This window comes from Lissotriton helveticus, chromosome 1_1, assembly GCF_964261635.1.
Source record: "Lissotriton helveticus chromosome 1_1, aLisHel1.1, whole genome shotgun sequence".
In the NCBI taxonomy this organism is placed as follows: Eukaryota; Metazoa; Chordata; class Amphibia; order Caudata; family Salamandridae; genus Lissotriton; species Lissotriton helveticus.
Genome location: NC_136057.1, coordinates 1081499621 through 1081527272, shown reverse-complemented (window position 1 = coordinate 1081527272; position 27652 = coordinate 1081499621). Strand labels below are relative to the sequence as shown.

Below are 27652 nucleotides of genomic sequence, written 5' to 3'. Positions count from 1 at the left end.
TACAACCCCAACAGGGCGTTCATTCAGGGGGGTAACAACCTAAAATTGCGACCCTTAACGGGTGTTAACCGGGTGATCAGGGGTAGGAGCTGCTGCCTGCTGCCAAACGCGCGAAAAACGCCGTTTTAAAACATCACTCAGCGCGCTGACAGCCAAGGAGAAGCCTGCCCCCTAGTGGCGGAAGGACCACACCGCACTCCTACAGGGTCAAAAATCGTGTGAGGAGTGCCAAAAGCATCCCGCGATTTCGAGGGGAATCTGTGAGGGTAGAAACACCAGCGCTTAACAGCACACCAAAAACCCAGGAGAGAGAAGAAAAACCACTTAACTTGCTGCTGAGCAGCGAAGAAAGAGGAAGAGGAAGCAGAAGCAGGGCATGATGGGAGCTGCCGGAGTACAAAGACTGACAAAGGACTTATGTTTGAGTTTCCTGTTTCCCAAATGTTCATGGGAAAAGTAGTTTTTACTCTGTTTTTTCTTGCTGCTGTAAAAAATAAAGTGAAGGAAGAAGGCATAATCCGAAGCCTCCGGCCCTGCCATCGAATTACACTCCAGAACTATTTGGTACTGGAAGTCACAGTACTCTTTTGATACCAAGATGTATTCAAAAACTTAACTCATATGTATATTTATATATTGTTGTGTTAACACTTATGTCTGCATATTCACTTACCTCATATCATCGTAAAATGTATGTTATACAAGATGTAACTCTAATCTACCTCATGTAATGTGAAGCGCTCTGATACCCAAGGGGCATGTTCGCGCTATACAAAACTCTTTAAATAAAATAGCTACTAAATGGATAATCTAACATGAAAGAAGGGTGCTGTTCCTCCGGGAGAAGAGGATAAGGCTATCACTTGGGACTGATAGGTAAATCAGAGGGATCCAAGAGGATTCGAGTGATCAGACCTGAATGCCTGAACATCACAGTATTATTTGGTGCAAACGCAGAACCACCAAGATGAGTGCTTATTTTTGAGAGCTAACCATACACCTGATGACCTCAAATGGACCATCTTAGAGGCAAAAACCCAGCGGGAGAAACAAACTTTGTTTCGCAAAGAACAACGGTGGGTCTTCTGCCTTCCTACCCACACCAAAGGGCTGAATTATGGAATACCCTGGAACGAACTCCACGTATGACACTTCACTACAATCATGACACAGGAGCTGGATGTCCTCCATCCATATCTATAGCCATGGCATTTGATATTGCTCTTTGTTTTTCTGGTTATAGCTCATATGAGTTGACATGACAACGAGCGGTTTACATGTTTACTGACATTACAGTGTATTGCTTGAGGGCATGCTATCCAACCTAGTATGACTCACTTTCTTTATTTGAGGAGCCTGTGTCAATACTGCACCGTGGTCCTGTGTACCACCCTCCCCTCTCACAGGTTTTGAGGCCCCTCTAATATTAAATATTACCCTATAGACCTCCCCAACAACCCCTCTCTATGTGGTAGTGTACGCTAGAGCTGGTTGATTCACGCCCGACTCCAGTCACCCACATTGTCATAGTATGCTTTAGTTGAATAATAGGCTCCTCAATAGCCTTGTATGAACCGGTTGATTTGCCTCATACTCTAGTTTCCCACATTTCCAAGGTATGCTCCATTTTAATGTATAGGCGCTACACCGGCCTGTACTGCTATTGCATTCTCAATATGGCTGCCATTTATATATCTGCTTCAGACAGTATGCATTCTAGCAGTATGCTGTGCTATTGTCCTTTGCCCGTGCACACCCATGCTTGCATATGTCCTTCAATCCCCAGCTTCTCATTACCAGCGTGCTCAGCTGCGCCTCAGTGTCGACTCTCAAACCTGTTACGAGTTGTGCCGCACACTGGGGACCAATTATTTTCCGGGATATCTATTTAATCTCACTGCCCTCTATTTAATCTCACTGCTCTGCCTCTGTTGATACCTTAAGGTTAGCAGAGGAGGGTAGGTCTTGCGTCAATAACTGCATGGTCCATGTGATTACGCCGTATGTAACATGCCATGTTCTTCTCTTTTATTCTGTCTTCCATTTCAGTCCTACTTGTTGGTAGTTGCTTCTTTTACCTGTTTTCCCCCTCAGTTAGGCGCAGCCCTCTGCCCTACCTAAGGGGCATTGTTACCTCAATTATAGGGTAAGTTCTCTAATTTACCCTTATCACTGTTCAGTATTATGCCTAAACACACAGTAAGATACTGAGGGTGATGTCACACTGTCTGAGCAAGGTTGCCCAATACCACTGCTGCTGTTTATGTTATTAATTTCCACGTGTGTTTTCGTGGCTATAAATAGACACATGTGTGTGTGTCATGTGTTCCTTCTAACTATGTATGTTTTTATATAATAGCGTTAAAAGTCACCCTCGGCATGTTCGGAACCAGTGGGCAATAATTCACCTCCTATGTATATTTAGTTGTCACATTGCACATCATGAGTGGAGTGCCTGCTGTCTGAAACCAGTGGCATCACTCCTTTAAGGCTGTCTCCCTGTTTTTCTCCCCAACAGGGTGCAGCTCGATTGTCCTGTACTGCAGGAGGGGCAGTAGAACTTGTGTGATTGGGCACTTTCACTGCATTATCTCTGTTCCCGATCGGTTCTAGGATAGGTATACATACTTGGTTCTGATGAGATGCCATAGACCCTGCTGGGCATTGAGGCATGAAACATGTTGACCCCACGTCTCTTTTGCTGAAGCTGTCTAGGCACATCATTTCCTGTGAAAGCTCCCTTATTTTTACTTGGTCAAGGGGACCACTTAATTAAATAGTCTCTTCGGTACCTCTTAGGCTATTTTTAATCACCTGCAGAACACCCTACACTCACATTCTAACTTGCAGTTATTATTACAGCTAAGATCAGAAGATCTCCAATAAAGAGCCCCGACTGAGAGGCCCGTTGGGCATTGCAGTGCTTGCCCGACGAGTAGCAGCCCAATAATGAAGCATGACATACTTCTGGGTGAGTGAGGGCTGTCAGGTTTGATCAATCGGATACCCCGGATCCCTCTGATCTACCTGCCAGTCCAGACAGTGACAGGTTTATCCCGTTCCCCCCTAGTGAACAGCACCCTCCTTTATAATAGACAAAATGAATATTCCCCATATGACAGAATTCATCCTAAAATGAATGTTATTGTGAGGAGACTAATAGATTAAAAAAGCAGGCTTCATAATAGCACATACAAAGGCACAATCTAATATTGACTTTAGTTTCATAAATCTAGCGGGAACAAATGTGCACAGTTTGGTACATAATGTTTCAGTCTCACATTTTATTATGTACCCGAACTTGGGAAAATATGGCAGATATTCAATTTTTTCATTATAGTCATTAATTTGACTTTCTGCTCAAAGTACAAGACAGTGCAAAAGAAAATAAGGTGCTATAATGATAATTACTCTTGATTACATTAAGGGCAGAGCGTCAAGGAATTACTTATTACTATCTTTAAGGTTTCACTTTATCTGATGTTATTTGGCCATTTATCATGTTTAGCATTCTTCTTCTCACTTCCTTCAATTGTAAGTTGTTTAAATAAACCTTTTCGTTCTAATCTAGTTACATGGCAATGTGCAATATTCCTTCGACACAGTATTAGCATGAGTTTATAAGATTTTTTTTACTTATCCGTTTCAAAGCCTGTTTCCACTGTTTCCTATTCTCGGTCCATTCCAATTTAATGTCCAATGAATCCAATTTCAAAGTTATCTTTAAATTTTCCTTATTCCTGTTTAGGTCAGTAATTAACTCTATGTGCATATATATTAGAGATCTAAAACATTTAGTTGGAGCTGTGTTGATGTCATGCCGAATAGTTTAGAGCTCTCTAATATCTTCGGAGAGTTATATTTTCGAAACTCAGCTCCAATCTTAAAATGAAAGGTGAGAAGCCTTGGGTTTAAGTCAATACATTGATTCTACATAGTTCCTTCTGCTGATTCAAGTCTAGTTTCTTATTTATCTCTTAACTAACAGCCCGTCCCGACGTTGTCCGGGGATGAAATCGAATGTCTGCAATGCTTTCAATTTGCAAGGCAATTTATTTTTAAAACTTACTCTGAATCGCCCCATCACCAGGCTCAGGCCCCGCGTTTTTTAAAAAACTTACTCTGAATCGCCCCATCACCGGGCTCAGGCCCCGCGTTTTTTTTTTAAACGTACTCAGAATTGCCCCATCACCCGGCTGAGGCCCCGCGTTTTTATTAAAACTTACTCTGTATCGCCCCATCACCCGGTTCAGGCCCCGCGTTTAAAAAAAAACTTACTCTGAATCACCCCATCACCCGGCTCAGGCCCCGCGACTCAGAATCGCCTCATCACCCGGCTCAGCCACCGCAGAAGAATGCGTCCACTTTGAAGCCGTGTCCTCAATGCAATATGGGAACTTTTGTGTCCGCTGCAGACGCGAACGTGTTTGTGCGCTCCACCTGACGCTCTGCTCCAGCCGACGGCAATTAGACCTCCACATCGCTTCAACATGCAACGCCCACAACAATGGTAAATGCAACGCCCACTTGTATTGGGATGACGCCCACTCGTATTGGGACGGCTCGGCTCCATCCGACAGAAATTACACGCCCACATTGCGTCAACGGCCAACGCCTACAACAATGGTAAATGCAACGCCCCTCGTTGTCCCAGGAGTCCGCGCCCATCGCTCTATGCACGTGCCCATGCACATGCCCAAATGGTAAATGCAACTCCCCCTCGTTTCGGGACGGCAGTCCCAGCATGCCACGACCATCGCTCTATGCACACGCCCATGCACACGCCCATGGCTTTCCCGCAGAACGCCCACTCCCACAACAGACTACTTTTCCCCTAACGTTCTTTCTTTGGCCCACTGTTGCGGTAAATGCCACCCCCTTCTCACTTAGCGCGGGCAAACGCCGAGATGGCGTAACCATGCGCTTTATAAAAAGAAAAAGAAATGTATATGGGGCCAGCTGTATAGCCTATGTCCATCTGCTGCAACTGTCCTTTCCAATGCTGTATTGGGTGTTGTGATTGGTGCTGTGGTTCCTAAGATTACCCGCCTCAAAGGTTTGGGCTCTCTCTTTATTATATTAGTATAGATATTTCACTCCCATGCAACAGAGTGCTTACAATTTTTGTTTCGTAGATTTCATTCAACATGTTTATTAATTTATGAACTACTTTAGCATCCAACTTCCATGTTGTATTTGCCATTGTGTATGTGTGTGCTTATAGATTTTCTACATGTCTAAAATTCAAATTCCACTACGCACAAGTGTGTGAAGGTATAAACCTTTTCTAATATTTTCGCATCAAGTTTCCATTTAAATATTTTTTTGGTTTTCCTTTTATCAAATACAATTGCCTTTGATTTAACTATATTTGTTTTCAGAAAATTATATCACAGTATTTGGAGAAGGTGTGTGGGGATCTCTGGAGGACTATTTGGGTTATCATCTGAATAACAATATTTTGAACATACATAGATCCTTTGTCAGACATTTCCCTTTCTGTTGGAGATTTTGTAGCGCATCTGCCAGAGCCAGATCGCCCAGCAGGGTTGCACAATAGTCCTGTTAACTGCATCTTCTGCTTTTTCAGAATGTTGGGTACTCATCCTACAGTTTTTTCTTCTGGAAGCGTTTAGTGCTAGAGGCACTCTTGTGGTCTGACACCCTGTGATGACTCTTGACTACCATAATTTTAACTGACTTTAGTGTGTTATTTTATCCTAGCCTGAATGTACGATGGTCCTGCAAATGCCCTGCTTCTCTTACAAGTTTCTTTCTTGTAATCTTGCTGTCTTTCAGCGGGAGCTGTCATGGAGTTGGACAGCCTTGCCAAGAACCGAAGGCGTGGGATGTGCTTAAGAGGGAGAGAGAGTTGTGGAATGTACTTTTTGGTCTCAAAGTGCAGTGTTGTGGGCAGTGATGCACAAATATGCTCGGTGTTGTACATTGAGAGATAAAGTATGTGATGCTATAGGACATTGAGTGATGGAGTATGTGAATTTATAAGCAGGTGTGCACAATTGTGCATTGTGTTGTACATTGATGAGAATTATGAAGTTCTTACTATTGGCTTTCACATGGCCTCTTGTCATCCTTTTTCCTGACTCTGCTTTGCTTCAGATTTTCTGCGTGCACAGCAGTGCTTGCAAGTTGTTTGGGTTATTCACGTTCAAGGTCGTTTTGTTTTTGTGAGAGATTGTTTATGTACCCGGAAGGCTTTGTGTGTTTTGTCATCATAAAGGCTGGAACATGAGACATTTGGAGAAGGGGACGTGAGAACTCCTTTCTTCCATGGGAATGCTTGCTTGGAACCTGGCCAGATTCCTCTGGCCTGGGGGGAGGTCTTTCTCGAACCTACTAGTGTGCTTTGAGATCATAAAATGGAGGGATGTTGACTTCATTGTGTTGTTTGGCCAGTGGCTTTGATCATTTGTGGTGTTTTCTTTGGGATGTGGAAGTGAGTTGAGGTGCACATCCAAAGTAATCATCTGATGTATATATATACATCTTTCTGATCTCTTGCAGGACGTCCAGTATAGTTGCTTGAGTCTTATCTCATAATATTTGCTGCTGGTTTATTAATCCGTATTATTCATGCATTTAGATCCTTGCTTGCATAAAAACATATATATATATCTTTGTGTATTTGAAACCTGTGCATTTGGCATCTGGGAAAGCCTTTCTGTTAGAGAGCATGGTGTAAAATAAACCCCCAAGCTTTATTATAAAAGAGAGAGAGTCCTTGCATTTTGTAAAATAAAACCCTTTTCTAAAGGTGCTGTGTTTATGTCTCCTGCTTCCCCTTGTGGGTTTGGACTACGGTGTAGAAGAGTCTGTATTATGTGATAGGTACAAGTAAGACAATGCGTAATGCCGGAAGACTTGGCATTCTGGGAATTGTAGTGCTTAAAGCTTCCAAAGGGTAACCCATCACTAGAGAACACAGTCTTCTAAGTACTATCTTTCTGCAAATTACAAACATTGCACCAACATCCGTAACTTTGATTAGGTTCTACAACCAAAACACTACTTTTCTGCCAAAGGCCTGCAAGATCTACTCGAAATCACATACATTGAGGTAGGTACCTGACAGATCATTGGAATCCCTGGCTTTGTTCTTAGGATCTAAGGATAACCACAATTATATATATTTCAAGACTTTGGGGCCTTTTAACATATCGGGTGGATCGCCACCGCCGGCTCGTGGTGACGATCCACCCGCCAGACGCTCCCGTTTCACCCCCGCCATATTAGTATGGCGAGGGGCACTGCGGCGGACAGAAAGACTGTCTGCCACTTTTCCGCCAGTCGGATTCCCGGGCAGGCGGAAAAGGCCCTCAATATGGTGGTGGTGCCATGCAGGCACCGCCATCCATATTAGGATGTGCAATTTTAAAGGCCTTTCCATGGCGGAGATGCCGCCATGGAAAGGCTGGTGGAAATTGCTTTGGTGGCCCCCTACGGGCCCCCGGGGGGCTGGGGGTTGAGGTGCTGCACTTGGGGGGTACCTATGGTATCCCCCTTCATTGGCATACACAAAGAGGCAGGCACCGTGCAGTGCCTGTCACGTTGTGCATGCCAATGCACAACATGCATATTTTGCATTGCAGCGAGTGCTGCCTACAGCATCGCTTGACGTAATGGAAAATATGTGGGATACGACCGCCAGGGTGGCGGTCGCATTCTAATGGGTTTAGCGGGATTGCCGCACCTCTGACGGTCGGTCCCGTGTACCATTACGGTGTCGGGCGGACATCGTAATAGACACCTATGTTTGGAAATAACCTAAACCATAATATATGCATGGCCATTATAATAAAAATACGTTAAAAAAATAGCACATTTTAAATATAAATAGATAGTGAATGCCTAATATTTTACTATGAACTAACAAAAGCCTGCATTTGATGTTCTGCTGAAGTGCTAGAAATAGAAACCCTCATATTTCTTTCATATCTCCTCTTAAGTCTGCAATGGTATGAGCATCCTTCATGGAGTGGGTGTCACGAGTTCACAGGCAGGGCAACTGGCTGAGTAGTATTGTGTTCTATGGAATCTAAAAAGTCCCCCTCAAGCAATTAAAGCCCCTGGAAATAACATAGTTCTCTCTCTAGAAAATTACCATTGTAAATATCATTTCAGTCATTAAACTTCAAACCAAATGAGAAACTAATTGTATGAAATTTATATTACATCATGAGTAAAATTGACTGCGCACACGAATAAGAATAGTTATAGGCTGTCACATGATATTGTTGAAAATATTACAATTTTGGAAAGTGTTACTAAGATTGATTTACAGGTGATATAATTGAGGGTCAGCTTTGGCACCTAGTGCCATCAGAGTGACTGTACTGAGAAAGGCAATCACTAAGGAAGAATCTCTGAGAGCTCCTAAAGAAATGGCGAAGGGCAAGGCCCCTGGCACTGACGGATTTCATATCAAATTTTACACAACTTACGTTGACCTGGTTGGTCCTTCATTTCACCAAGTTATTATTCAGTGAAGCTACAAAGGCTGGAGAGCTGCTACTCTCAATGTGCGATGCACTGATAACAGCAGTGCCTAAGCAAGGCAGAGATGGCGGACTCGTGGAATCCTATAGGCCCCTTTCATTGTTGAACTTGGATTACAATATACTAAGCAAGATATGGGCTAATAAACTTTTGCTCTACCTGCAGCCCAAATAAACATGGGAGATATTATCTCTTATCAGCTATGCAGTGGGAAGAGGCAACTGATAGGGTTCCCCACTCTCTCCTCTAGTGTTTGTAATCGTTAGAATCCCTCGCTAATGTCATTAGACAAGGCGTGCATTTTCAGGGACAAGTAGTTTACCAAGTCCCCTACCCTTACCCTATATTCTGATGACATGTTATTATATCTGAGATGTGATGCAAAGAATGTGCCTAGGGCTTTTGAGGCCCTTGAACAGTTTGAGACATTGTTGTGACTACATGTCAATTAGGAAAGTCCTGTGCATATACTATTGCAGACCTTGGGGGGAGGTAAGCCTGCAGTGATAGGGAAAACCATGCACTAGGAACCGGTGACACTGAAGTACAGGTTTGCATTTACTGGGCAGTGGAAAGCTTGTCAGATGGCAGTTTCATTATAGCAGTCGCCTCTCTTTGACAAACTGCCATGTTCCCCTATCAATGACTCAGACAGACAAAGATACTATAGCACACCCCTACAGTGTGACATAATGAGAGATTCAAGCTCATACAATATTTTTACCTCCATCAAGTGTACAAAATATCCAAGCACATGAAATGGATGTTCGCGAACCCCATAGCTGGATGGAACCGAGTGGTGAAGGTCACCAGGATAGCTACAGGCAGATCTCTATATGCGACCCCAGGAGTTTGCCTGATGGGAAGCTTTACTAGAACAAGGGCCTCTGCAGTCACAACTAGATTTGCAGACTTGTCACTAATTTTAGCTAGGAGACAACTGGCAATAAATTGGAGAAGTCTACGACCTACCCCTGACTCTGCCACCCCAGAGGACTAGGTCTTGATCATTAATGATTTTATGCCCACACTTCATATATGGCAAAAAATGTAAGGATCTCCGGCAAAGAGCCCCCCCCCCGAGGTGCCCATTGGGCATTGCAGCGCCTGCTCAATGTGGAACTGCCCTATGATGAAGCATGACATGTATGTGGACATATGAGGGCTCTTGCTCCTGAACAATCAGATCCCCCAAATATGATTCCTCAGTTCACTACCCACTTTCTCCATAAAGGAAGTGCATACTCTTTTCGTAGACTTGTTCGGAGCTTGCATGCTGGACCTAGATATGCTCCCAGTCCCTTTTCTTGTATATTGATTTAATACATTAGAAAAACCTGGAAAGCCCGGTGATATTGAACTGGCTCACTGAGCTTGTCAGTCTGGCCGACCATGAGGATGCGGTACTGCCTAGTGAGGTAACAGGGGGCTAAGGTTAAGGGGACTGTTTAAACTCTTGGGTACAAATACTACCCGCTATATCACACACATAGATGACAAAGGACAGTTGATTTATGGGGAAGAGTCGAAAGACCTCCTCCTAGTGGATTCGTAAGCTGCGAGAATACACAAAGTAACACCACATTAACTGCTGACAGCCTGGAGGAGCCTCCCTCGACCTCTTACGCTCACAGGGAACAGGACGGGGGCCAAAACAGGGTTGGCTTGCTGTGGAATTGGACCTCTTATCTAGGGGTGGGTGAAGAATTCCGGTCCGCCAGCAGAGTTCATGGAGTTTTGCCCACTTCATACTCCGTGCTCCATGCTCCAAAGAACTCTGTGAAGTGATGCGGAGCCAAGTTTTTTTTCTCGAGTTGCTCACCAACGGTAAGTTGGCAAGCGCTTGCAAGAACAAAGAACACTCTACATCTCCTCCTGGCCAGATATCTCATCGCGGGCGGTCACTGCAAATCACAACCACTCGTGTTGAGAAGCCTGCCATTCGCGTTGAGGAAGCTGTGGCTCGAGTAGAATGTCTACTCGAGCGGCAGAAAGCAGCAGAGCCCTCTAGTGGGACGCGTAGTGCAGTTTGTGCTGATTTTAGAACATGGGACAAACTCCTGGCACTAATTATCAGTGCGGGCAACACAATTCAACAGACTCCGCTGCTGGTAAAACTCCGCTGCCGCGGTGGAGCTTTTCTGGCACTTCGAAGAGTTCCACAAAGTAAAACTCTGTGAACTCCGCCCAGGCTTACTCTTAGCATGCTGGCATAGCTGTATAACTCACTTCCCCCTAGCAGTGTACTATCATAGTTGGGAATTAGTTTAATTTGTAATTTGGTATGTTTGCAAACTCGTTGAAATGTGCACTTGGGAAAACTTTGTATTATGTAACATTAATGCGGATTGGGTGGAAGGGCGGAAGGATAAGTAGTACTGGGACCCTGCTTAATTCACATTGCTGCTGTAAAAATCAATCAAATACATTTCCGAAAAAGATTGATGTGTGGAGTGTGCAAGCAACTCAAAATCACCATGAACCAACAGAGACTTTCATGTTATACATTCATATGTAGATACAAATTTCATGTGATACCACCAGGGATGAGGGAACACAGGTCATAAATGGTGATAATTGTTGTAATTCACAGCAAGCTATGATGCTGAAGTGGAACTAGCATTCTTGTAACATAAATTGAACAAGGATAGTCTCAAAGTTTTAGATACTGCTAAAGATTTAATTTCAGAATTAAGAGTTCTAGAACGTGTGTACACCTGTAACTATGAACTGTGGAATCCTGTTTGCGTATGTCCTTTATTGCAAGGGTTGCTCCAACCTATCCAGCCACTGATTATTTTTAAAACCTTGCTTGCACTAATGCACTTATGAAAATGGTGTATGAATGTAAGAATTATTAATCAAAATAAATTTGCCCATTTTTATCGCAGAGCTGCTTTCCAGTGTTGGTGCCAAGCTTTGGATGAAATACTCAAGGCTGCTGACATTCTGAATACGTGGCAAACGCTTGGCAGTGCCTCGGATTCTGCAACCAAAAAAAATGTAGATGTAGACACTACGGATTACAGTGAAATATTTTTACACCGTGCTGGCATTTGGGGTTGCCTGCAAGCGGCAGTATTGACTACTAAAATATCTCAGTAAGTATGCGAAAACATAAAAACTGAAAAAGTTAAATTTTACAATACTAATTATCAATTTGTATAGGTTTCATTTCGAAAAGTCTTAGTTATACATGGCTGGTCCCATTGTAGGTGTAAATACCGGCTCCTTTTTGTGTTCAGGGTGGGAGGAGGTTAGCTGCCTTTCCTCCCCTGCGGAAATCCAAACTACGCTGTGGCAGACTGGTCTCCCCCTAATAGTATTTTCACATTCCTAAGGGCAGAGTATCAGACTCCCAGCATTTACTCAGAATTTGGACAATTCAGGGTTTGGATATAGAATTTTGCCCACCTTATTCACCAAATTACAGTAAATAGAAAAGGGACCCAGCAGGCTGAAACACAGTAAATAAATACCAGGAATCTCTAAACACATTGATAATACCTAATAAATGTGTTTTTTAAATTAAAACCGAGGTAAATATTTACATTTTGGGGGTCGATTTCGATCTCGCTACCATGGAGTGCGAATTGGATTTGGCTTTAACGGATCCGATTTGTAGCCTTTTTACCCGACCGATTCGTACACTGGTCCAAATGACCAAGTATGATGTGAAGTTTGCGTAAGCGTTGAGTGAATCATCTCCAAATCCAGTCAGTACGACTCATACGCAGATGCTTCGTACAGTTCTATGGACTGTTTCTGAGCGAGCAGGTACGATGCATGATTCGGACAGCCTTCACAATTTGGTATGTCGGGATCGATCAAGCTCCCGGAATAATTTTTTTGGGGCCCGTAGTCGGCCTACCATCACCTGGAGCCCTCCAATTCAGTCTCGTGGGGGTACCCATGGGTCCCCCCTTTCCATGCATTTGCAGTGTGGTGGGTAGCATGAGGTGCCCGCCACAAGGTGTATGCTTTTCCCCACTCCCCCTGTTTTAGGTTGAGCATTCAAAACCTCTTGTATTGTAGTGTGGTTCCTATATTCCCAATAGGCTCTGTGCATTGGAATAACATGAACGATAGTTTAGACGTAGGACTTAGGTCGACTAGGTCTCTATTGAATATGTTAGACTTAATTATGAATGCCAGCTAGCTCAGAGGTCACTAGAAACTTTCTCGAGTAAACAAGAAGGTGTTAACTTTCCTGAATAGACAAGAAGGGATTAATTTCTGACAACCGCATAAACATGACAACTTTGCTCCCTCCAGAATAAGGAGTATACCTCTAGAGTCGCGGAAACAATGGATAACTATTTTACTCAGTCAATCGTGCATGCTTAGTTTCACCAGAAGCGCAGAGAAACAGGGAGACGGGTGTTTTCAATAAAAGAGGTTATTTATTGAACAGTCTTCTTTCTCATGCAAGAGAAGTGAGTTGCCACAATTGCAATACTTGTGATAAAGTAAAGTGCGTACAGTAAAAGGAGTATTATGAAATAATACTGTAAAAGCATGGTATGGTTTCTGAGCCATACAGTATTTAAAATAGATAAAATATATACATAGATAAAATCATAACTAAACGTACTCAACTGGTGCTTCTAAGATACGCCTTCCTCCGGTGTACCTAACCTAAGCCTAGTACGTGGGAAGGAGTAAGTGAGCTTACAGTTTTAGTTAAGATAGTTTCTGCCAAGAATCTGAATCAAGAATTCTCTAGGGGTCTAATCAGCTCCGTACCTTGGTTATAGAATGAAGGAGGTCTTGTATCTCTTTCTCAGGGCTCGATCTCCCAGCAACCCGCAAGGGTGACAGGGAAACCCTGGAGCTGGATTTCTCGGCAGGAGAAAAGACAGCGTCTCTCTCAGTGCGTCAATGGGAGGGTCGGCTTCCTTCGGCACTCGCTACAGCAGGGCGTCGGGCAAGTAGATAGCCGATCTGCTCCAAACCACTGTGTGTTTTTCTAGGGCAGATGCTGGTATATTTATACCTGGAAGGTGCCGAGTTTGACGTAAGGTTGGACATAAGACGTCACTAAGAACTCGCAGTTCTTTAAGAACTCCAGGAGTTCTAGGACAAATCAATACAGAAGCAGGGGGAATTCCCGGGCTGCTGGAGGCTTGGTTTGTTTAAGAACGCGTTGTGCTTTCTAGGAGTCTATGGAAGTAGCCTTGCCGTATTTGGACTGCATTGGCTATGACTTAATATGGGTATGATTCCTATGCCTTTATAAAGATATGATTTGATATAACCACATAAGGGCATACATCAGGAATATAAAATAGGGTCCTAGATACGTTTATTTTATACTTATATGTGTATGTACTTTGTGGGCTCTGGATATCAGCCCTAGGACTTGTATGCTTCTGCTTAGGGACTTTTTGTCCCTTTGACTTTTTGTCCCTTTTTGTCTATGCCTCAATTTAATAGAAAACGACCAGCAGAGGTCAGTAAAATACCAGATTTGCTTTCTGCTGAGGGACTTTCTTTTTGTATTTTTCTTGCAACTGCCTCCATTTAACTTTCTTGATAGAAAACGACCAGCAGAGGTCAGTAAAATACCAGAATCACTTTAGCATTTTCTAGATTCCACTCCATAGAAATTGTCTTCCACAAGCACCCAAAGACATTAATATTTTTTTCAAATCTTCTATTTTCAGTGATATGCCCACTGAAGGTGCTGATTTTATATTAAAAACAGAGCTTTGGACTATACCATTTCCCACTGAAAGGCAATATTCTCCCCATGTGTTCCCATACCTGCCGTGTCACGCAGTTTGGTGCTTACTTTCCCTCCATGTTAAAAAACAGAAGATGGTTTAGCACCCAGGCTAACGTGCTGCACAGCTAAATACATATAAGGTCCCAAACGCGAGACCGATTGCATTGCAAATACTTGTTGCTATGGGAGCCTATGGGAGCCTGTGCACGTGTCCAGTATACAGGCTCCCATAGAGTTCAATGGGTGTCCGAGCGAACCGAGTCCGTGAGCATAAGAATGCATCATTCTCACTTGTTCGTACTCCAATTGCACAAATCGCTCATAAAGCCCTACGGATCCGAGTCGTACGGAGGGCTTTACTAGTGAGATCGGAATCGGGCCCTTAGTGTATACTGATTTTATTTGAAATGCAACCTACACCACTCCTCAAGTCCCCTTCACAGTTTCTTTAGTTTGTTAATAATGTATTTAGTAACTGAAGATAATCTTGCCAAGCATTTATATTTAAATATATAAGTTTGTCTGACATCAAGTTTGACATTTACGAAAAGTAATGCCATGCTGTTTGACATTCACTAATCCGGGTGCTCAATCCATGTTTCTTGTTCGCACGACAACTGTTCCCAGGGGCCTAGACTGAGCATAGGATTATTCAAGATGATGTGCATGCTAAAAGGATTCAGGAGTCCCTAAATAAATAACAATGCTGAGTCAAGCTGTCTCATGTCCTTGTTATATTGGCTACACCATGAGATGGGATGCAGTTTAAACTTATTAGTGTATACTAAAGGCAATGCATTTGTTATTTACTCATTTATAAGCATTTGCTTCCTTTAGGAGGAGCTTCCGTTTTTCCCCTGGATTTACAACACGATTTCAGCAGCTAGTACGTACAAACTAAAGTGCATCAATGTGAGCAAAACAGGTTCAAAGCTAAATGCATGTTTTCCCCATTTATTTAATTGGATGGCATTTAACACATGAGGCTGTATTATAGTAAAGACACATTGTTCTAGATTGTGCTATGATGCACCTTAAACTATGCATGCCTGAAACAAACAGGGGCAGTGTAGGCAGTTACATTTAAAGTGCTGCCCCCAGGACAACCACAAACCCACTCTGCTCTGGGGTTAACGCATTAAACAAAGACAGACTGGCTGAACCTTTCTGGAGGGTGACTTCTGGGTGGGTCAATGGGACCCAATTTATACCTTTTCAGAAGTTGCCCTTAGGGTGAGTGCGAGGACTGCTCACCTGCTCTTACTATTGCACAGTCAGTGCGCCCCTGGCGGTTTCTTTGCCTCTGAGACCACATTCATAATATAATGCGGGCACAGAGGCAAAGTGTTTCCCTCATTAACATGGTGCAAAACCCCCATTCTAACGAGGGAACATCCCCTTGAGATAGTGTGGCACTATATGTGTGCTAGTGCTAATAATATTACATAAGGGCCCACGCAAGCATCTGTGGCCCCTTCTATAATACTGCATTGCCTGGGGGGTGGGGTGGGCAGGAAATGGGCACACATTCTCTTTTTGCCTCTGGGGCACTGTATGTAAAATGGCCCCTTATTGCATTCAGCGCGAATATTGTTTGCACCAGTATGGTTCACTCTTGAGATATACATGAGTTTAGATGATCTTCGTTTTTCAACTTTAGATCTTTTATTATTTCTCACATACTTTGTAAATTGTTTTGTATTTACTCAGATACATTTTAACATCTGATTTGAAAATGCGAACTGAATGCTGCATCCTATCTGCTTTTCTATTTAAGGTAAGCATATGTAATATCATTCTATTTTTACAATTGAAATATGTGCTGTGTTAAGGGCATGCTTCGAAACGGCCTGTTTATATTTATATGTCTGCTGCTACATGTAAAGACACACATACACGCACACACACACACATTAAACATTGGTTATGGCAAGGAAGACTTTATTTATTCTTTCTATACAAACCAAACTCAAAATACACAATCATTAGAAATTCTTCAGTTATAGTTATACCCAAAATGTATAATTTACACACCACTTTTAAATGTATATAACTTTATTTATTCTGTAGCTACAAACAAAAGTTAAAGTACACAAAAATGTACATTTTTAAACTTATAGGTATACCTTTAATTTATAGTTTACGCAACACCTTATTATAACTCGTGCATCTACATACACAGAGCATTCAACTTGGTAGCACCCTACATTAACTATAACTCGTGCCTTCTCTGTGCACTGCTTATACCCTTTTATATCATTATTAGTTGTACCAACTAAAATAATATTATTTACAATAATAGTTTAGACACCACAAATTATATCTATTGTGAGAAAGCAAAGCATGATAGAGTGGTGAGCTACAGTGGAGTAGTATATAGTGGAGGGGTGCAGAGTGGAATACTATTTAGTGTTACTGGCAAACAGTGTAGTGAAGTAGAGTGGAGTGGCATATAGTGTAATGGCATACAATAAAGTGGCATAGAATGAAGTGTCATACAGTGGAATATGGTAGAGTGGATTGGTGTAGAGTGGAGTGGTGTACAGTGGAGTGGCATAGAATGGAGTCATGTACAGTGTAATAGCTTACGGTAGATTCTCATGGGAGGGGGTAGAGGAAACAGTAGTGGCGTGTAGTGGCGTAGAGTGGAGTGTCATACAATGGAATAGCATAATAGCAATTATTAGAATGACATGGAGTGGCATAGATTGCAATAGCATTCAGTAGAGTGTTGTACAGTGTAGTTGAGTACAATGGAGTGAATTGCGGTATAGTGTTGTGGCATAGACAAGAGTGTCGTAAAGTTGAGCAGCCTACAGTGGAATAACATACAGTAGAGTGGTGTTCAGTGCAGGGGTATACAGTGCAGTGGGATACATTGGAGTTTGTTAGAGTGAGTGGCGTACAGTAGAATAGTTTACAGTGGAGTGGCCTATAGTGGACTAGCGTAATGTAGAGTGGCGTGGAGTGAGGTCCAGTGTAGTGGTGTACAGTGGAATAGTGTAAATCGGAGGGGACCGTTGTAGGGTGGAGCAGGGTACTGTGTAGCGGGGTTGACTTTAGTGGAGTCGCGTACCATGGAGTGGTGTAGAGTGGAATAAAATTGACTGTTAGTGGTGTACAGTGGAAGAATGTAGGGTGGAGTTGCATATAGTGAAATAATATACAGTAGAATGCTGGAGTTTTGTACATTGGATAGGGTAGAGTGTAGTAGGATAGAGTGACTTGTAGAGTGGAGGTGGAGTGGAATGGAACGGAAGGATGTACAGTGTAATAGCGTACAGTGCATTATCCTAGAGTGGAGTGGCGTGGCGTATAGTGGAGTTACTTATAGTGGAATAGTGTTGAGTGAGTTGGCCTATGATGGAATAGCATACAGGGGAGTGTAATAGACTGGAGTGCAATGTGAGTAGTACATACTGGAGTGTGTTAGTGTGGAGTAGCGTACTGTGGAATAGCGCAGAGTAGATTGGCATACATTGCAGTGGCATACATTGCAGTGGCATACACTGCAGTGGCATACAGGGGAGTGTTGTATAGTTGACTGGCATAGAGAGGAATAAGGTACAGAGAGAATTAGCGTACCTTTGAATAGATTACAGTGGAGCCGCATATTCTGGAATAACGTATATTAGTGTGCCATTGAGTGGCATTGTGGGAAGTGTTGTACAGTGGAATTAAGTACAGTGGAATAGTGTAAAGTGTATTGGCATATAGTGTAAATGCATAAAGTGGAGTGGCATAGACTAGAGTGTGGTACATTTGAGCAGCATACAGTGGAATAGTATACAGTGGAGTGGTGTGCAGTGGTGTGCACTGGAGTGTATTAGAGTGAAGTGGCACACTGTGGAATAGTACAGAGTAGAGTGGCGTACAGTGCAGTTGCGTAGATTGGAGTGGCATACAGTGGAGTGTTGTAGAGTTGACTGGTGTAGAGTGGAAGGAGGTATGGATTAGTGGCGTACTACATTAGAATAGCGTAGAGAGAAGTGGTGTATACTAGAGAGACTTACAGTGGAACAGTGTGCACTGGAGTGTGGTAGAGTGTAATAGCATCAACTAGAGTGTCTACTGTGTAGTAGTGTAGAGTTGCATAGAGTAGACTGAGGTACAGTGTAGTGGCGTAGAGTGGAGTGCAGTAGAATGGAATAATATAGAGTTGAGTGTTGTAGAGTGGAGTGGGGTACAGTGTAGTTGGGTACAGTGGAATAGCGTTGATTTACTGGCATGCAGTATAGTGGCATAGTGGAATAGTGTTCAGTAGACTGACATAGAGTGGGGGTGGTACAGTGGTATAGGATAGAGTGTAGTATGGTAAAGTCAAAATCATAGCTTTTGTGGGAACACAACGCATGATAGAGTGGTGAGCTACAGTGGAGTAGTATACAGTGGAGGGGTGCAGAGTGGAATAACATTGAGTGTTACTGGCATACAGTCTAGTGATATAGTGTAATAGCATACAATAGAGTGGCATAGAATGAAGTGTCATTCAGTGGAATAGGGTAGAGTGGTTTGGTGTAGAGTGCAATGGTGTACAGTGGAGTGGCGTAGAATGGAGTCATGTACAGTGTAATAGCGTACAGTAGATTCTCATGGAATTGGTAGAGTAGACAGAAGTGGTGTGTAGTGGCGCAGAGTGGAGTGTTATACAATGGAATAGCATATTAGCATATATTAGAGTGGCGTGGAATGGCATAAAGTGCAATACTATAGAGTAGCGTGTTGTACAGTGTAGATGAGTACAATTGAATAGTGTAGAGTGTATTGCAGTATAGTGTTGTGGACTGGAGTGTCGTACAGTTGAGCAGCATACAGTGGAATGGCATACAGTGGAGTGGTGTTCAGTGCAGAGGTGTACAGTGCAGTGGGATACACTGGAGTGTGTTAGAGTAGAGTGGCGTACAGTGGAACAGTGGAGTGGCATATAGTGGACTAGCGTAATGTAGAGTGGGCGTGGTGTGAGGTCCAGTGTAGTGGTGTACAGTGGAATAGTGTAAACCGGAGGGGTTTGTTGTAGGATGGAGCAGGGTACTGTGTAGCAGAGTTGACTTTAGTGGAGTAGCATACCATGGAGTGGTGTAGAGTGGAATAAAATTGACTGTTACTGGTGTACAGTGGAATGACGTAGGGTGGAGTGGCATATAGTGGAATAATATACAGTAGAATGCTGGAGTCTTGTACATTGGAATAGCGTAGAGTAGAGTATAGTAGGATAGAGGATTGGTGAAGAGTGGAGTGGCATAGAACGGAGGGATGTACAGTGTAATAGCTTACAGTGCCTTGTCCTAGAGTGGAGTGGCGTATAGTGGAATTACTTATAGTGGAATAGTGTTGAGTGTGTTGGCCTGTGATGGAATAGTGTACAGGGGAGTGTAATAGATTAAAGTGTGGAACAGTTGAGCAGCATGCAGTGGAATAGAGTGCAATGGAGTGCTGTACAGTGTAGTGATATATACTGGAGTGTGTTAATGTGGAGTGACTTACTGTGGAATAGCGTAGAGTAGATTGGCTTACACTGCATTGGCATACAGTGGAGTGGCGTACAGTGGAGTGTTGTAGAGTTGACTGGCATGGAGAAGAATGAGGTGCAGAGAGAAGTGACATACATTTGAATAGATTTCAGTGGAGTGGCGTATAGTGGAATAACATGTATTAGAGTGCCATTGAGTGGCATACTGGGAAGTGTCATACAGTGGAGTTATGTATAGTAGAATAGTGTAGAGTGTATTGGCATATCGTGTAGTTGCATAAAGTGGAGTGGCATAGATAGGAGTGTGGTATTGGATAGTGTAGAGTGTATTACAGTATAGTGTTGTGGCGTAGACTGGAGTGTCGTACAGTTGAGCAGCATACAGTGGAATAGCATACAGTGGAGTGGTGTGCACTGGAGTGTGTTAGAGTGAAGTGGCACACTGTGGAATAGTGTAGAGTAGAGTGGCATCCAGGGCAGTTGCGTAGATTGTAGTGGTATACAGTGGAGTGTTGTAGAATTGGCTGGTGTAGATTGGAAGGAGGAATGGATTAGTGGTGTAATATATTAGAATAGCGTAGAGAGGTGTATACTAGAGAGACTTACAGTGGAATAGTGTACACAGGAGTGGGGTAGAGTGTAATAGCATTGACTAGAGTGGTGTATCGTGTATTAGTGTAGAGTGGAGTGGCATAGAGTGGAATGAGGTACAGTGTAGTGGCGTAGAGTGTAGTTTAGTTAAGTGGAATATTATAGATTTGAATTTTGTAGAGTGGAGTGGGGTACAGTGGAATAGCGTAGATTTACTGGCATGCGTTATAGTGACATAGTGGAATAGTATACAGTGGACTGACATAGAGGGGGTGGTACAGTTGTATAGCGTAGAGTGTAGTACGGTATAGTGAATTGGCATAGAGTGGTGTAGACTGTAGTGGTGTAGAACGGAGTTATACACAGTGTAATGGCGTACATTAGATTCTTCTAGAGTGGAGGGGCAGATAGTGGAGTAGAGTAAAGTGCTTTGGCATACAGCGCAATAGCATGCAGTGCGGTGTACACTGAGGTAGCGTACATTGTAGTGCAATAGAGTGTAATATCATAGAGTGTAGGGTTGTAGAGTGGAGTTGGGTACAGTAGAATAGCGTACAGTGGAAGGGCCTACACTGGACTGTCATAAAATGGAGTAGGGTAGAGTTTAATAGCATACAGTATAGTTGTGTAGGGTAGAGGTGAGCGTTGTACAATGGATTGTGGTAATTGAAACAGACGTAGCATTGATTTGTGTTAACAGTTGTAGATGTAATGTTTCAGGAAAATATATTATTTGGCATAAATGGTAATTTTTGGTAGTATGTGTAAATATGTGTAAATAGTATAAGTAGTTTTAAAGCTATAATATTTAGAATGCTTAGTTATGTATGGTGCCATAGTATACCACAGTTAGTTCACAATATACCGTGGTACATGTGCATGATAAGGAAGTATGTGATTGACTAATGGCTGTGTTTACCAAAGGTAAAAGGCAGCCATGCCTTTTTCAGCACAATTTGACTGCGTTTGCTGCTTTCTGGGCGAAGGTCCTAAATCTAGGTAGGTTTTATTGTTATTCCCTACCTAGTACCACTTTTATTAAAGTGTTAGTAGGTAGAGAAATGCATTTATAATGTTCTATATATTTTTACAGCAGTTTAGGGAGAACTGTGCATTTAAGAAAATAGAAATGTTTAAGCATTGCATTGTAATTTGTAATTATTACTGTGGACTCTTTAAACTTTTACTGACGATTTAAATATGTTAAAATGGAAAATACACTGTAGTACCCTATATTTTCAAAATATAGGGAATTCCAGTGTATTTTAATTTCTTTACATATTTTATTTTTGGTACCGTGGTACTCCTGAGTCAGTACCATGGTACTCTGTACACTTTTTTAAAACATGTATAGAAACTTATAAATATTTTTTCCTACCTTTTACCCCTTCAACAAAGTGATAATAGGTAGATAAAAAATATTAACTCTAATACTTACCTACATCTAATGACGAAACTCAGAAGACAGGCAAAGTCTGCCTAAAAACAACATAGCTTCCTTTATTTTTTGTAAAGGCAGTCATTACCAATTAGATCATGTCATCGCTATTTACCACACTACTTCAGCGAAATACCATGAAATACTGTGACATTTCATGAAAGTATTGCGGCCACAGATATCACTAAGTTCAAATGACTTTTAACTTTAAAAAAATACTTATCGTTCTTATCTACAGTACCTAGAAGGATTCTCTGTGCACCATAATCTATTCCTGTCAAATTTGAAGTAGCTCCATTCCGCTGCTTTCGTGCTGTGTGAGATAAAAAAGTCTATAGAAAATACCTTGGTGGAAAACACGTTTTTGGGCCTCCTTTATATCTTTGCACCCATTTGAGCAATCACTGTGAAACGTTGCATCAACTGCCAATGAAGAAAGAAGAATAGGTCTGCAAGTTTCATGGAGACTCGTCAAACAGGTGTTGTTAATGATGAACAATTGAAGGAATTCTGATCTATGCAAACCTTAACAATAACTAAAGAGTGGCTACCCCCACTCTATAATACATATATACACCTACATATGCATGTATGTAGGTATTAAGGAAGCTAAATATATGTGTATACATACATACACATATATTTAGCTTTCTTAATACCTCTTGTACCCTAAATGCTCATCCCATATATATCATAATTATGGATGCTTGGTGTTAGGATACCTTGAGTTGTTTCACAAAGCATTCAAATTAAAAAATAATGCAGTAGTGCTAAAGTCTTTGGCACCAGAATTATAAGTTTGAACCAGATTTAAAAGTTTGTGTTCCATTTGACTTTATGTCCCAGAATACTTCAAGAAACTTGAATCACAAATTCATGATGCAAGGGTCCTTGCTGCAGCAACATCAATCTTACCGCACAAACAAGGAAGAAGAACCAACGTCGTCCACCCTCCAAACCACGGCATAGTACTAAAGGGGATTACGCTGGTTACATTTCTGTTCTTATTATGAGAACTTCAAAATATGTGTTATGCCCACCTACCTGATTGGCGAGTAACATCATTAACTATCCCCTAACAATATTCTGTGGAAGAAAGAGCCCCACTTGAAGGAATGAACAAAATTCATTAGGATATTATGTTTAATATAGTGGTGGGCCCCCAAATATCCTTGGCCTTGCCCACAAATCTTTTCATAGTGGCTTTTTTAACCAAGGAGTATATCATTCTTCGATAGTCACTCAAGATGAAAAAGGGTAGTTCTCTTACTCATGTGACCTCATTGGTGACAATAGCTGGTGCTGCCCAGACGCCGGAAGCTTTTTCTATCAATCTGGGGATACCCTGTCTAAACGAGGCCCATTATCAACAATGTTGTGTGTAAAAAAGAAAACATAAAAATATGTGTATTGGCCTCGGGGGACAATACAAAGCTTTAAAATGTCATGCTGAAGGACATACTCAATTTATTCAGCCTGTATGTAATGGCACGATTAAAAAGTGATATTATGGTTATCATACTGACTTTATTTGTGAAAATGTATGACCTACTGAAGGATAGCAAACTAGTTTCTGTGCTTATTTTTCCAACATAGTTGAGACATTCACCAAGACCACTCTATTGCGTCACAGTTTCAAAACAGTATTGTAAACCTTGCCAGAAAAAGGATACACTTTCACAGTGTTCAGCAGCAGAAAGTTATAAGCATATCTTCCTTTGGTGCATATACACAAATCCTTTTGGTCTCATAAGGCAGAAGAAATGCACTAGCACTCACCCGCAAGAGCATATATACAAATCCAGAAGATGAACAGGAGGCTAATAATAATCGTGACTTCTGAAAAACAGACAGTCACATTGAAGCCTGACTGCAGGCTAGCTGTTCACGCAGCTGTAAAGGATACAGGCACATACAAGAAGGCTTGAGATTGCTCATAGACGAGAGAAGCTATACAAATCTCCTGGGGAACCCAACCTGTGTTATCAAAAGTACCAGACCCTCGCTAGTTGTAAAAGCCAAAACAGCAATATGGATCGTTAGTATGGTAGCAGAATTTCTCAAAAAAGAAAATCTTGGAACATGGTGTGTCTACCTACTGACCATAATTCACAAGAACAAATCCCCTCACCAAATAGACCTTTTGTAAACAGAATAGACTCTTGTTTGAAACTGTTTCTATATCTGTTCTTGAAACCTAAGGTGGAACAAATGCCTACATTACTTAGGGACTCCAAAGAAACTTGAATCTTCTGCATTTAACGGTACAAGACCCTAATATTCACTACTAATTATCTTTGATGTGGAAGCACTCGTATAAAGTAACCCAGGAAATGAAATTCTTTATGGCACCAAATGATTATACTGGTCGCTGCTGAACTGTGCTTAAAACAAGCATTTACAATGCAATGGTCTCGGCATTATTAAAGGTAGAGCTATTGGCATTGCTCATGACATTTTTTTTTTTAAATCATAAATAAATGGCATTGTCAATTTTATAGTAAATAATCTCTGTGACAACCCTCCCATTTCTCATATGTGAGATCGTTATCTAAAAGAAATATTTTTATGAATGAAACATAAACAACATTTCTCCGCAAAATGTCTGCAATGCAACCAGTCCCGCCTTTAGAAGCTTATACGTTTTTATCTATACAGCATATTATCTTGGGTGCCACTGTAACATCTAGTGTTCTTTAACGTGGAAGTATTTTTTTTAATAGTTTTATGTAGCACGAACTAGACACAAATGTTTTTGGGTGCTTAACATGAGCCTCAGTTACATTACGCAAGGACACATAGGCATATTATCGAACTGCATAGAGAAGTATTTATTTAAAATGTTATTTTTGAATAACTGGCTGGTAAGAGGGCATTACATTCAACCGATGGCAGGCTGCGAGGAAAGGGCACTTTGTTTCAAGATATATGAGACGTCTTATGAACAACACACTCACCTTTAGAATATGTAGTGAAATGCTGATGCATTAAAGAGGTCCAGCACAAACTCTTTGGAAACGGCCAACGGGGATGTTCACTAGGGTTGTGAAAAGGCACCATCAGGTTTTAATCAATGCAGCTCAGAGAGCACCTGCTCTAAAAAAAACACCATTAACAGCAGACGAACTTGGCCACCCATTAAAAACTAAACTCCACATAGTATCTGCTACACGAGCAAATCATAAACACAAGCCTTAGTTCACACTTCCTATAGGGGTCAATCCCAGCTGATGAGGGGGCAGAGTTAAGCGAAGAGCCCATGCAGACTTTAAGGTCAAAGGCCAGAGGGAACTGAAGGACACCCTAGGCTAGAGCAATTACTATGACCGCTACTTTCAATATTGTAATGCAAATGTCGCGCTCGCCTGGTTTTAGAATCCCCGACTTACACACTGATAGTAAACAGACCAGAGAATAGGTGAATCCTTTCTTTACACGCCTATTTACCCCCACACAGGTTCTTGCTCCCACGCTTCCCGATGCTCATGTACACCGTGCTGTGCTTGTTATGTTTCTGCAACACCTTTTTACCAGGTTTACATGCCTATGGATTCGGCGCAAGGTGCGGAATACTTTGAATAAACTTTTACATGGGCATGCTGCACCGCCCCACCCATTCATCCATCTGACACCCTCTCTAAAATGCTTACATTTGTTGATGATGTTATTCCTGTACTCAGTTTAAAATTATCACCTCAGTCACAAGTTTTATATGCCTTATAAAAGGACCTGAAATGTTGCAGGACAGCTAAGAAGTGCTAGCACTACCACTTTAAACCAGCAGTAGCAGGCCCTCTGAGGAGTGCTCATGCTGCTTTATCAAAGAACCTGAGATGTAGGAGGATAGGTGACTAGTGCCTGTATATCACTTTAAGGATACAACAGCAGTCCCGCAGTGCAGTGCTGAGACTGTCTTTCCAGATGCATAGGATAACTGCTGAGAAGTTTTTGATCTACCACTTTAAACATACTGCAAGAGTCTGACGAGAAGCGCTTGGATCTGAGGTGTAGCGTAATAGGTGAGAAGTGCCTGTATCACCACTGTAAGTGTACAACAACCGTCCCGGTGAGAAGTACTGAGACTGTTTTAGCGGATGTATAGCGTAACTGTTGAGAAGTGCTTGCACTACCCTTTAAACGCACAGCAGTAGCCTCGCTGACACGTGCTGAGACTACCTAAGTGGATGTATAGCAAGTATTATGACGGCTGAGAAGTGCTTGCATCACCCCTTTAAACGCATAGCAGCAGTCCCGCAGAGTAGTGCTGGTGCCGTCAGGTGTGTTTTGCGGCACTGGGGTTTCATTGAGCGCTGTGGATGCTGTGCACTTACGGGTACGATGGCATAGGTAGTGTTGCACCATTAAAAGGACAGCTGCCTCGCGCAGCGGGGTCGCTCTGCAGCGTCCTGCGTAAAATCAAGGATTATCGCTGCACGTGGCCTGGCGGTGCCAGCCGGTGTGAGGAACTGGGCGTGTGGCGGATGCGTGGTGCTTTATGTACAGCGTGTTCCATCCAGCCCCCCTTCTCTGACGTGCTCCGTGTGTACAGTGTGATTAGTTCCTGCACGGATCGCCCCACCTGTGAAGCGGTTCCCGTCCCTTGGTTCGCGCGGCGGTGGCCACTTACAACAATGACGCTTCCTACGCGTCCGAGGAGTGACCTTGGCCTGGCTTACTGCTCGAGCAATCCTAGAGCCAAGGGAGGGCGTGACCCTTTTATTCATCCCAGTAAAGTCACCGGCAGCGGTCGACGGCCCGCCCCGCACTTCAAGGCGACAGCGCTTTAAACAGGCACCGACAGACCCCAAGTGCCGCACTTCAGGGGAGTTTTAAGACTCGGTGCTCATGGACAGCGGGAGGGGGGCGTGAAAAAGACATGGCGGGGAACGAGACAGAAGCAGTCCTACCTCATCGTAAGGAGCAGGAAAATGGCGGATGCAAAGCTCCTAACATTTTTGGATTCGGGGGCGTGTTCTTGGCGTTCTGAGTGACGGGTGACGTCACAGGGCGAAAGAACGCCAAAAACACGCCCCCGAATCCGAAAGAGACGGGGCATGTTTGGAGTGACTCCCTTCTCTTCCAATGGCTGGCCTCCGATTAGGAAGCCAGCCAATGGAGGAGAGGCAGAGGAGAGAGGCGGGTTAAACCACACTACTAAGAGACATAAGATCTCCTACCGGAAGCTGGCAAGCCAGCATTTCCGGTCCTCGACCTAAAAATAGATGTGAAGATGTATTTTACTTATATATAGGTGGAACTGCAATGTGCAGTTTGATGGCTCCTAGTCTAGCAATGCAGACTTGCACCTTACATGTGTTACCACATTTTCTACACCATCAAACAAACTTGAGTCCTTAATTATCAAGCACTTGAAAATATTACAGATTGGTATTCAAACAATTGAGAATCCCCTTTTTTCCTACAAGAAGTAAAACATTGAAAATGATCGATACCAGACACTATCAAAGACCATTCATGGTTAGTGCACTACCCATGGGTACATTCCCGAGTTGTCAGCCCCACTTCAGGTGGACCATGCAGCGTTTATACTCATACCAAAACAGTTACATCCATTGGCCTGAGTGTAAGCACCACCTGCATACAACATAAACACACCATGTGAAACAGTAGAAATGTTACTTACTTTATTAGGTGCCCTTGGAACAAAAGGTGTATAGAGATGATGACAATTTATTCCCTTGATACAGGTACATAAAAGCAGTGTGTGCTGTGCTAAATTAACTATAAAACTAGTGACACAGTTTTCTTGAAAAAACACAAAGTACACAAATTGTTTTTAGACAGTAAGAAAAGGAGTTGACCCACAACAAGATCAGACTAACATAGCACGGATATTCATAGAGAAAGAACAATGATGGATTTTCAAATTGTTGATAAATATGAATGG

The 27652-nt window shown here is 42.5% G+C and overlaps 1 protein-coding gene across 5 annotated transcripts in view; it reads left to right on the top strand.

The window, feature by feature from the left end:
* Window positions 1-27652, top strand: part of CFAP54 (cilia and flagella associated protein 54) — a 2603731-nt gene that overhangs the window by 1640053 nt on the left and 936026 nt on the right. For all 5 annotated transcript variants that reach the window (XR_013608312.1, XR_013608313.1, XM_078677994.1 and 2 more), the window contains exons 44-45: window positions 11409-11618; window positions 15956-16022. Coding sequence is in view for 3 of the 5 variants with exons in the window: in XM_078677994.1 (XP_078534120.1) it covers window positions 11409-11618; window positions 15956-16022 (277 nt within the window). In the remaining 2 variants the exon portion in view is untranslated. The remainder of the gene's footprint in view (window positions 1-11408; window positions 11619-15955; window positions 16023-27652) is intronic.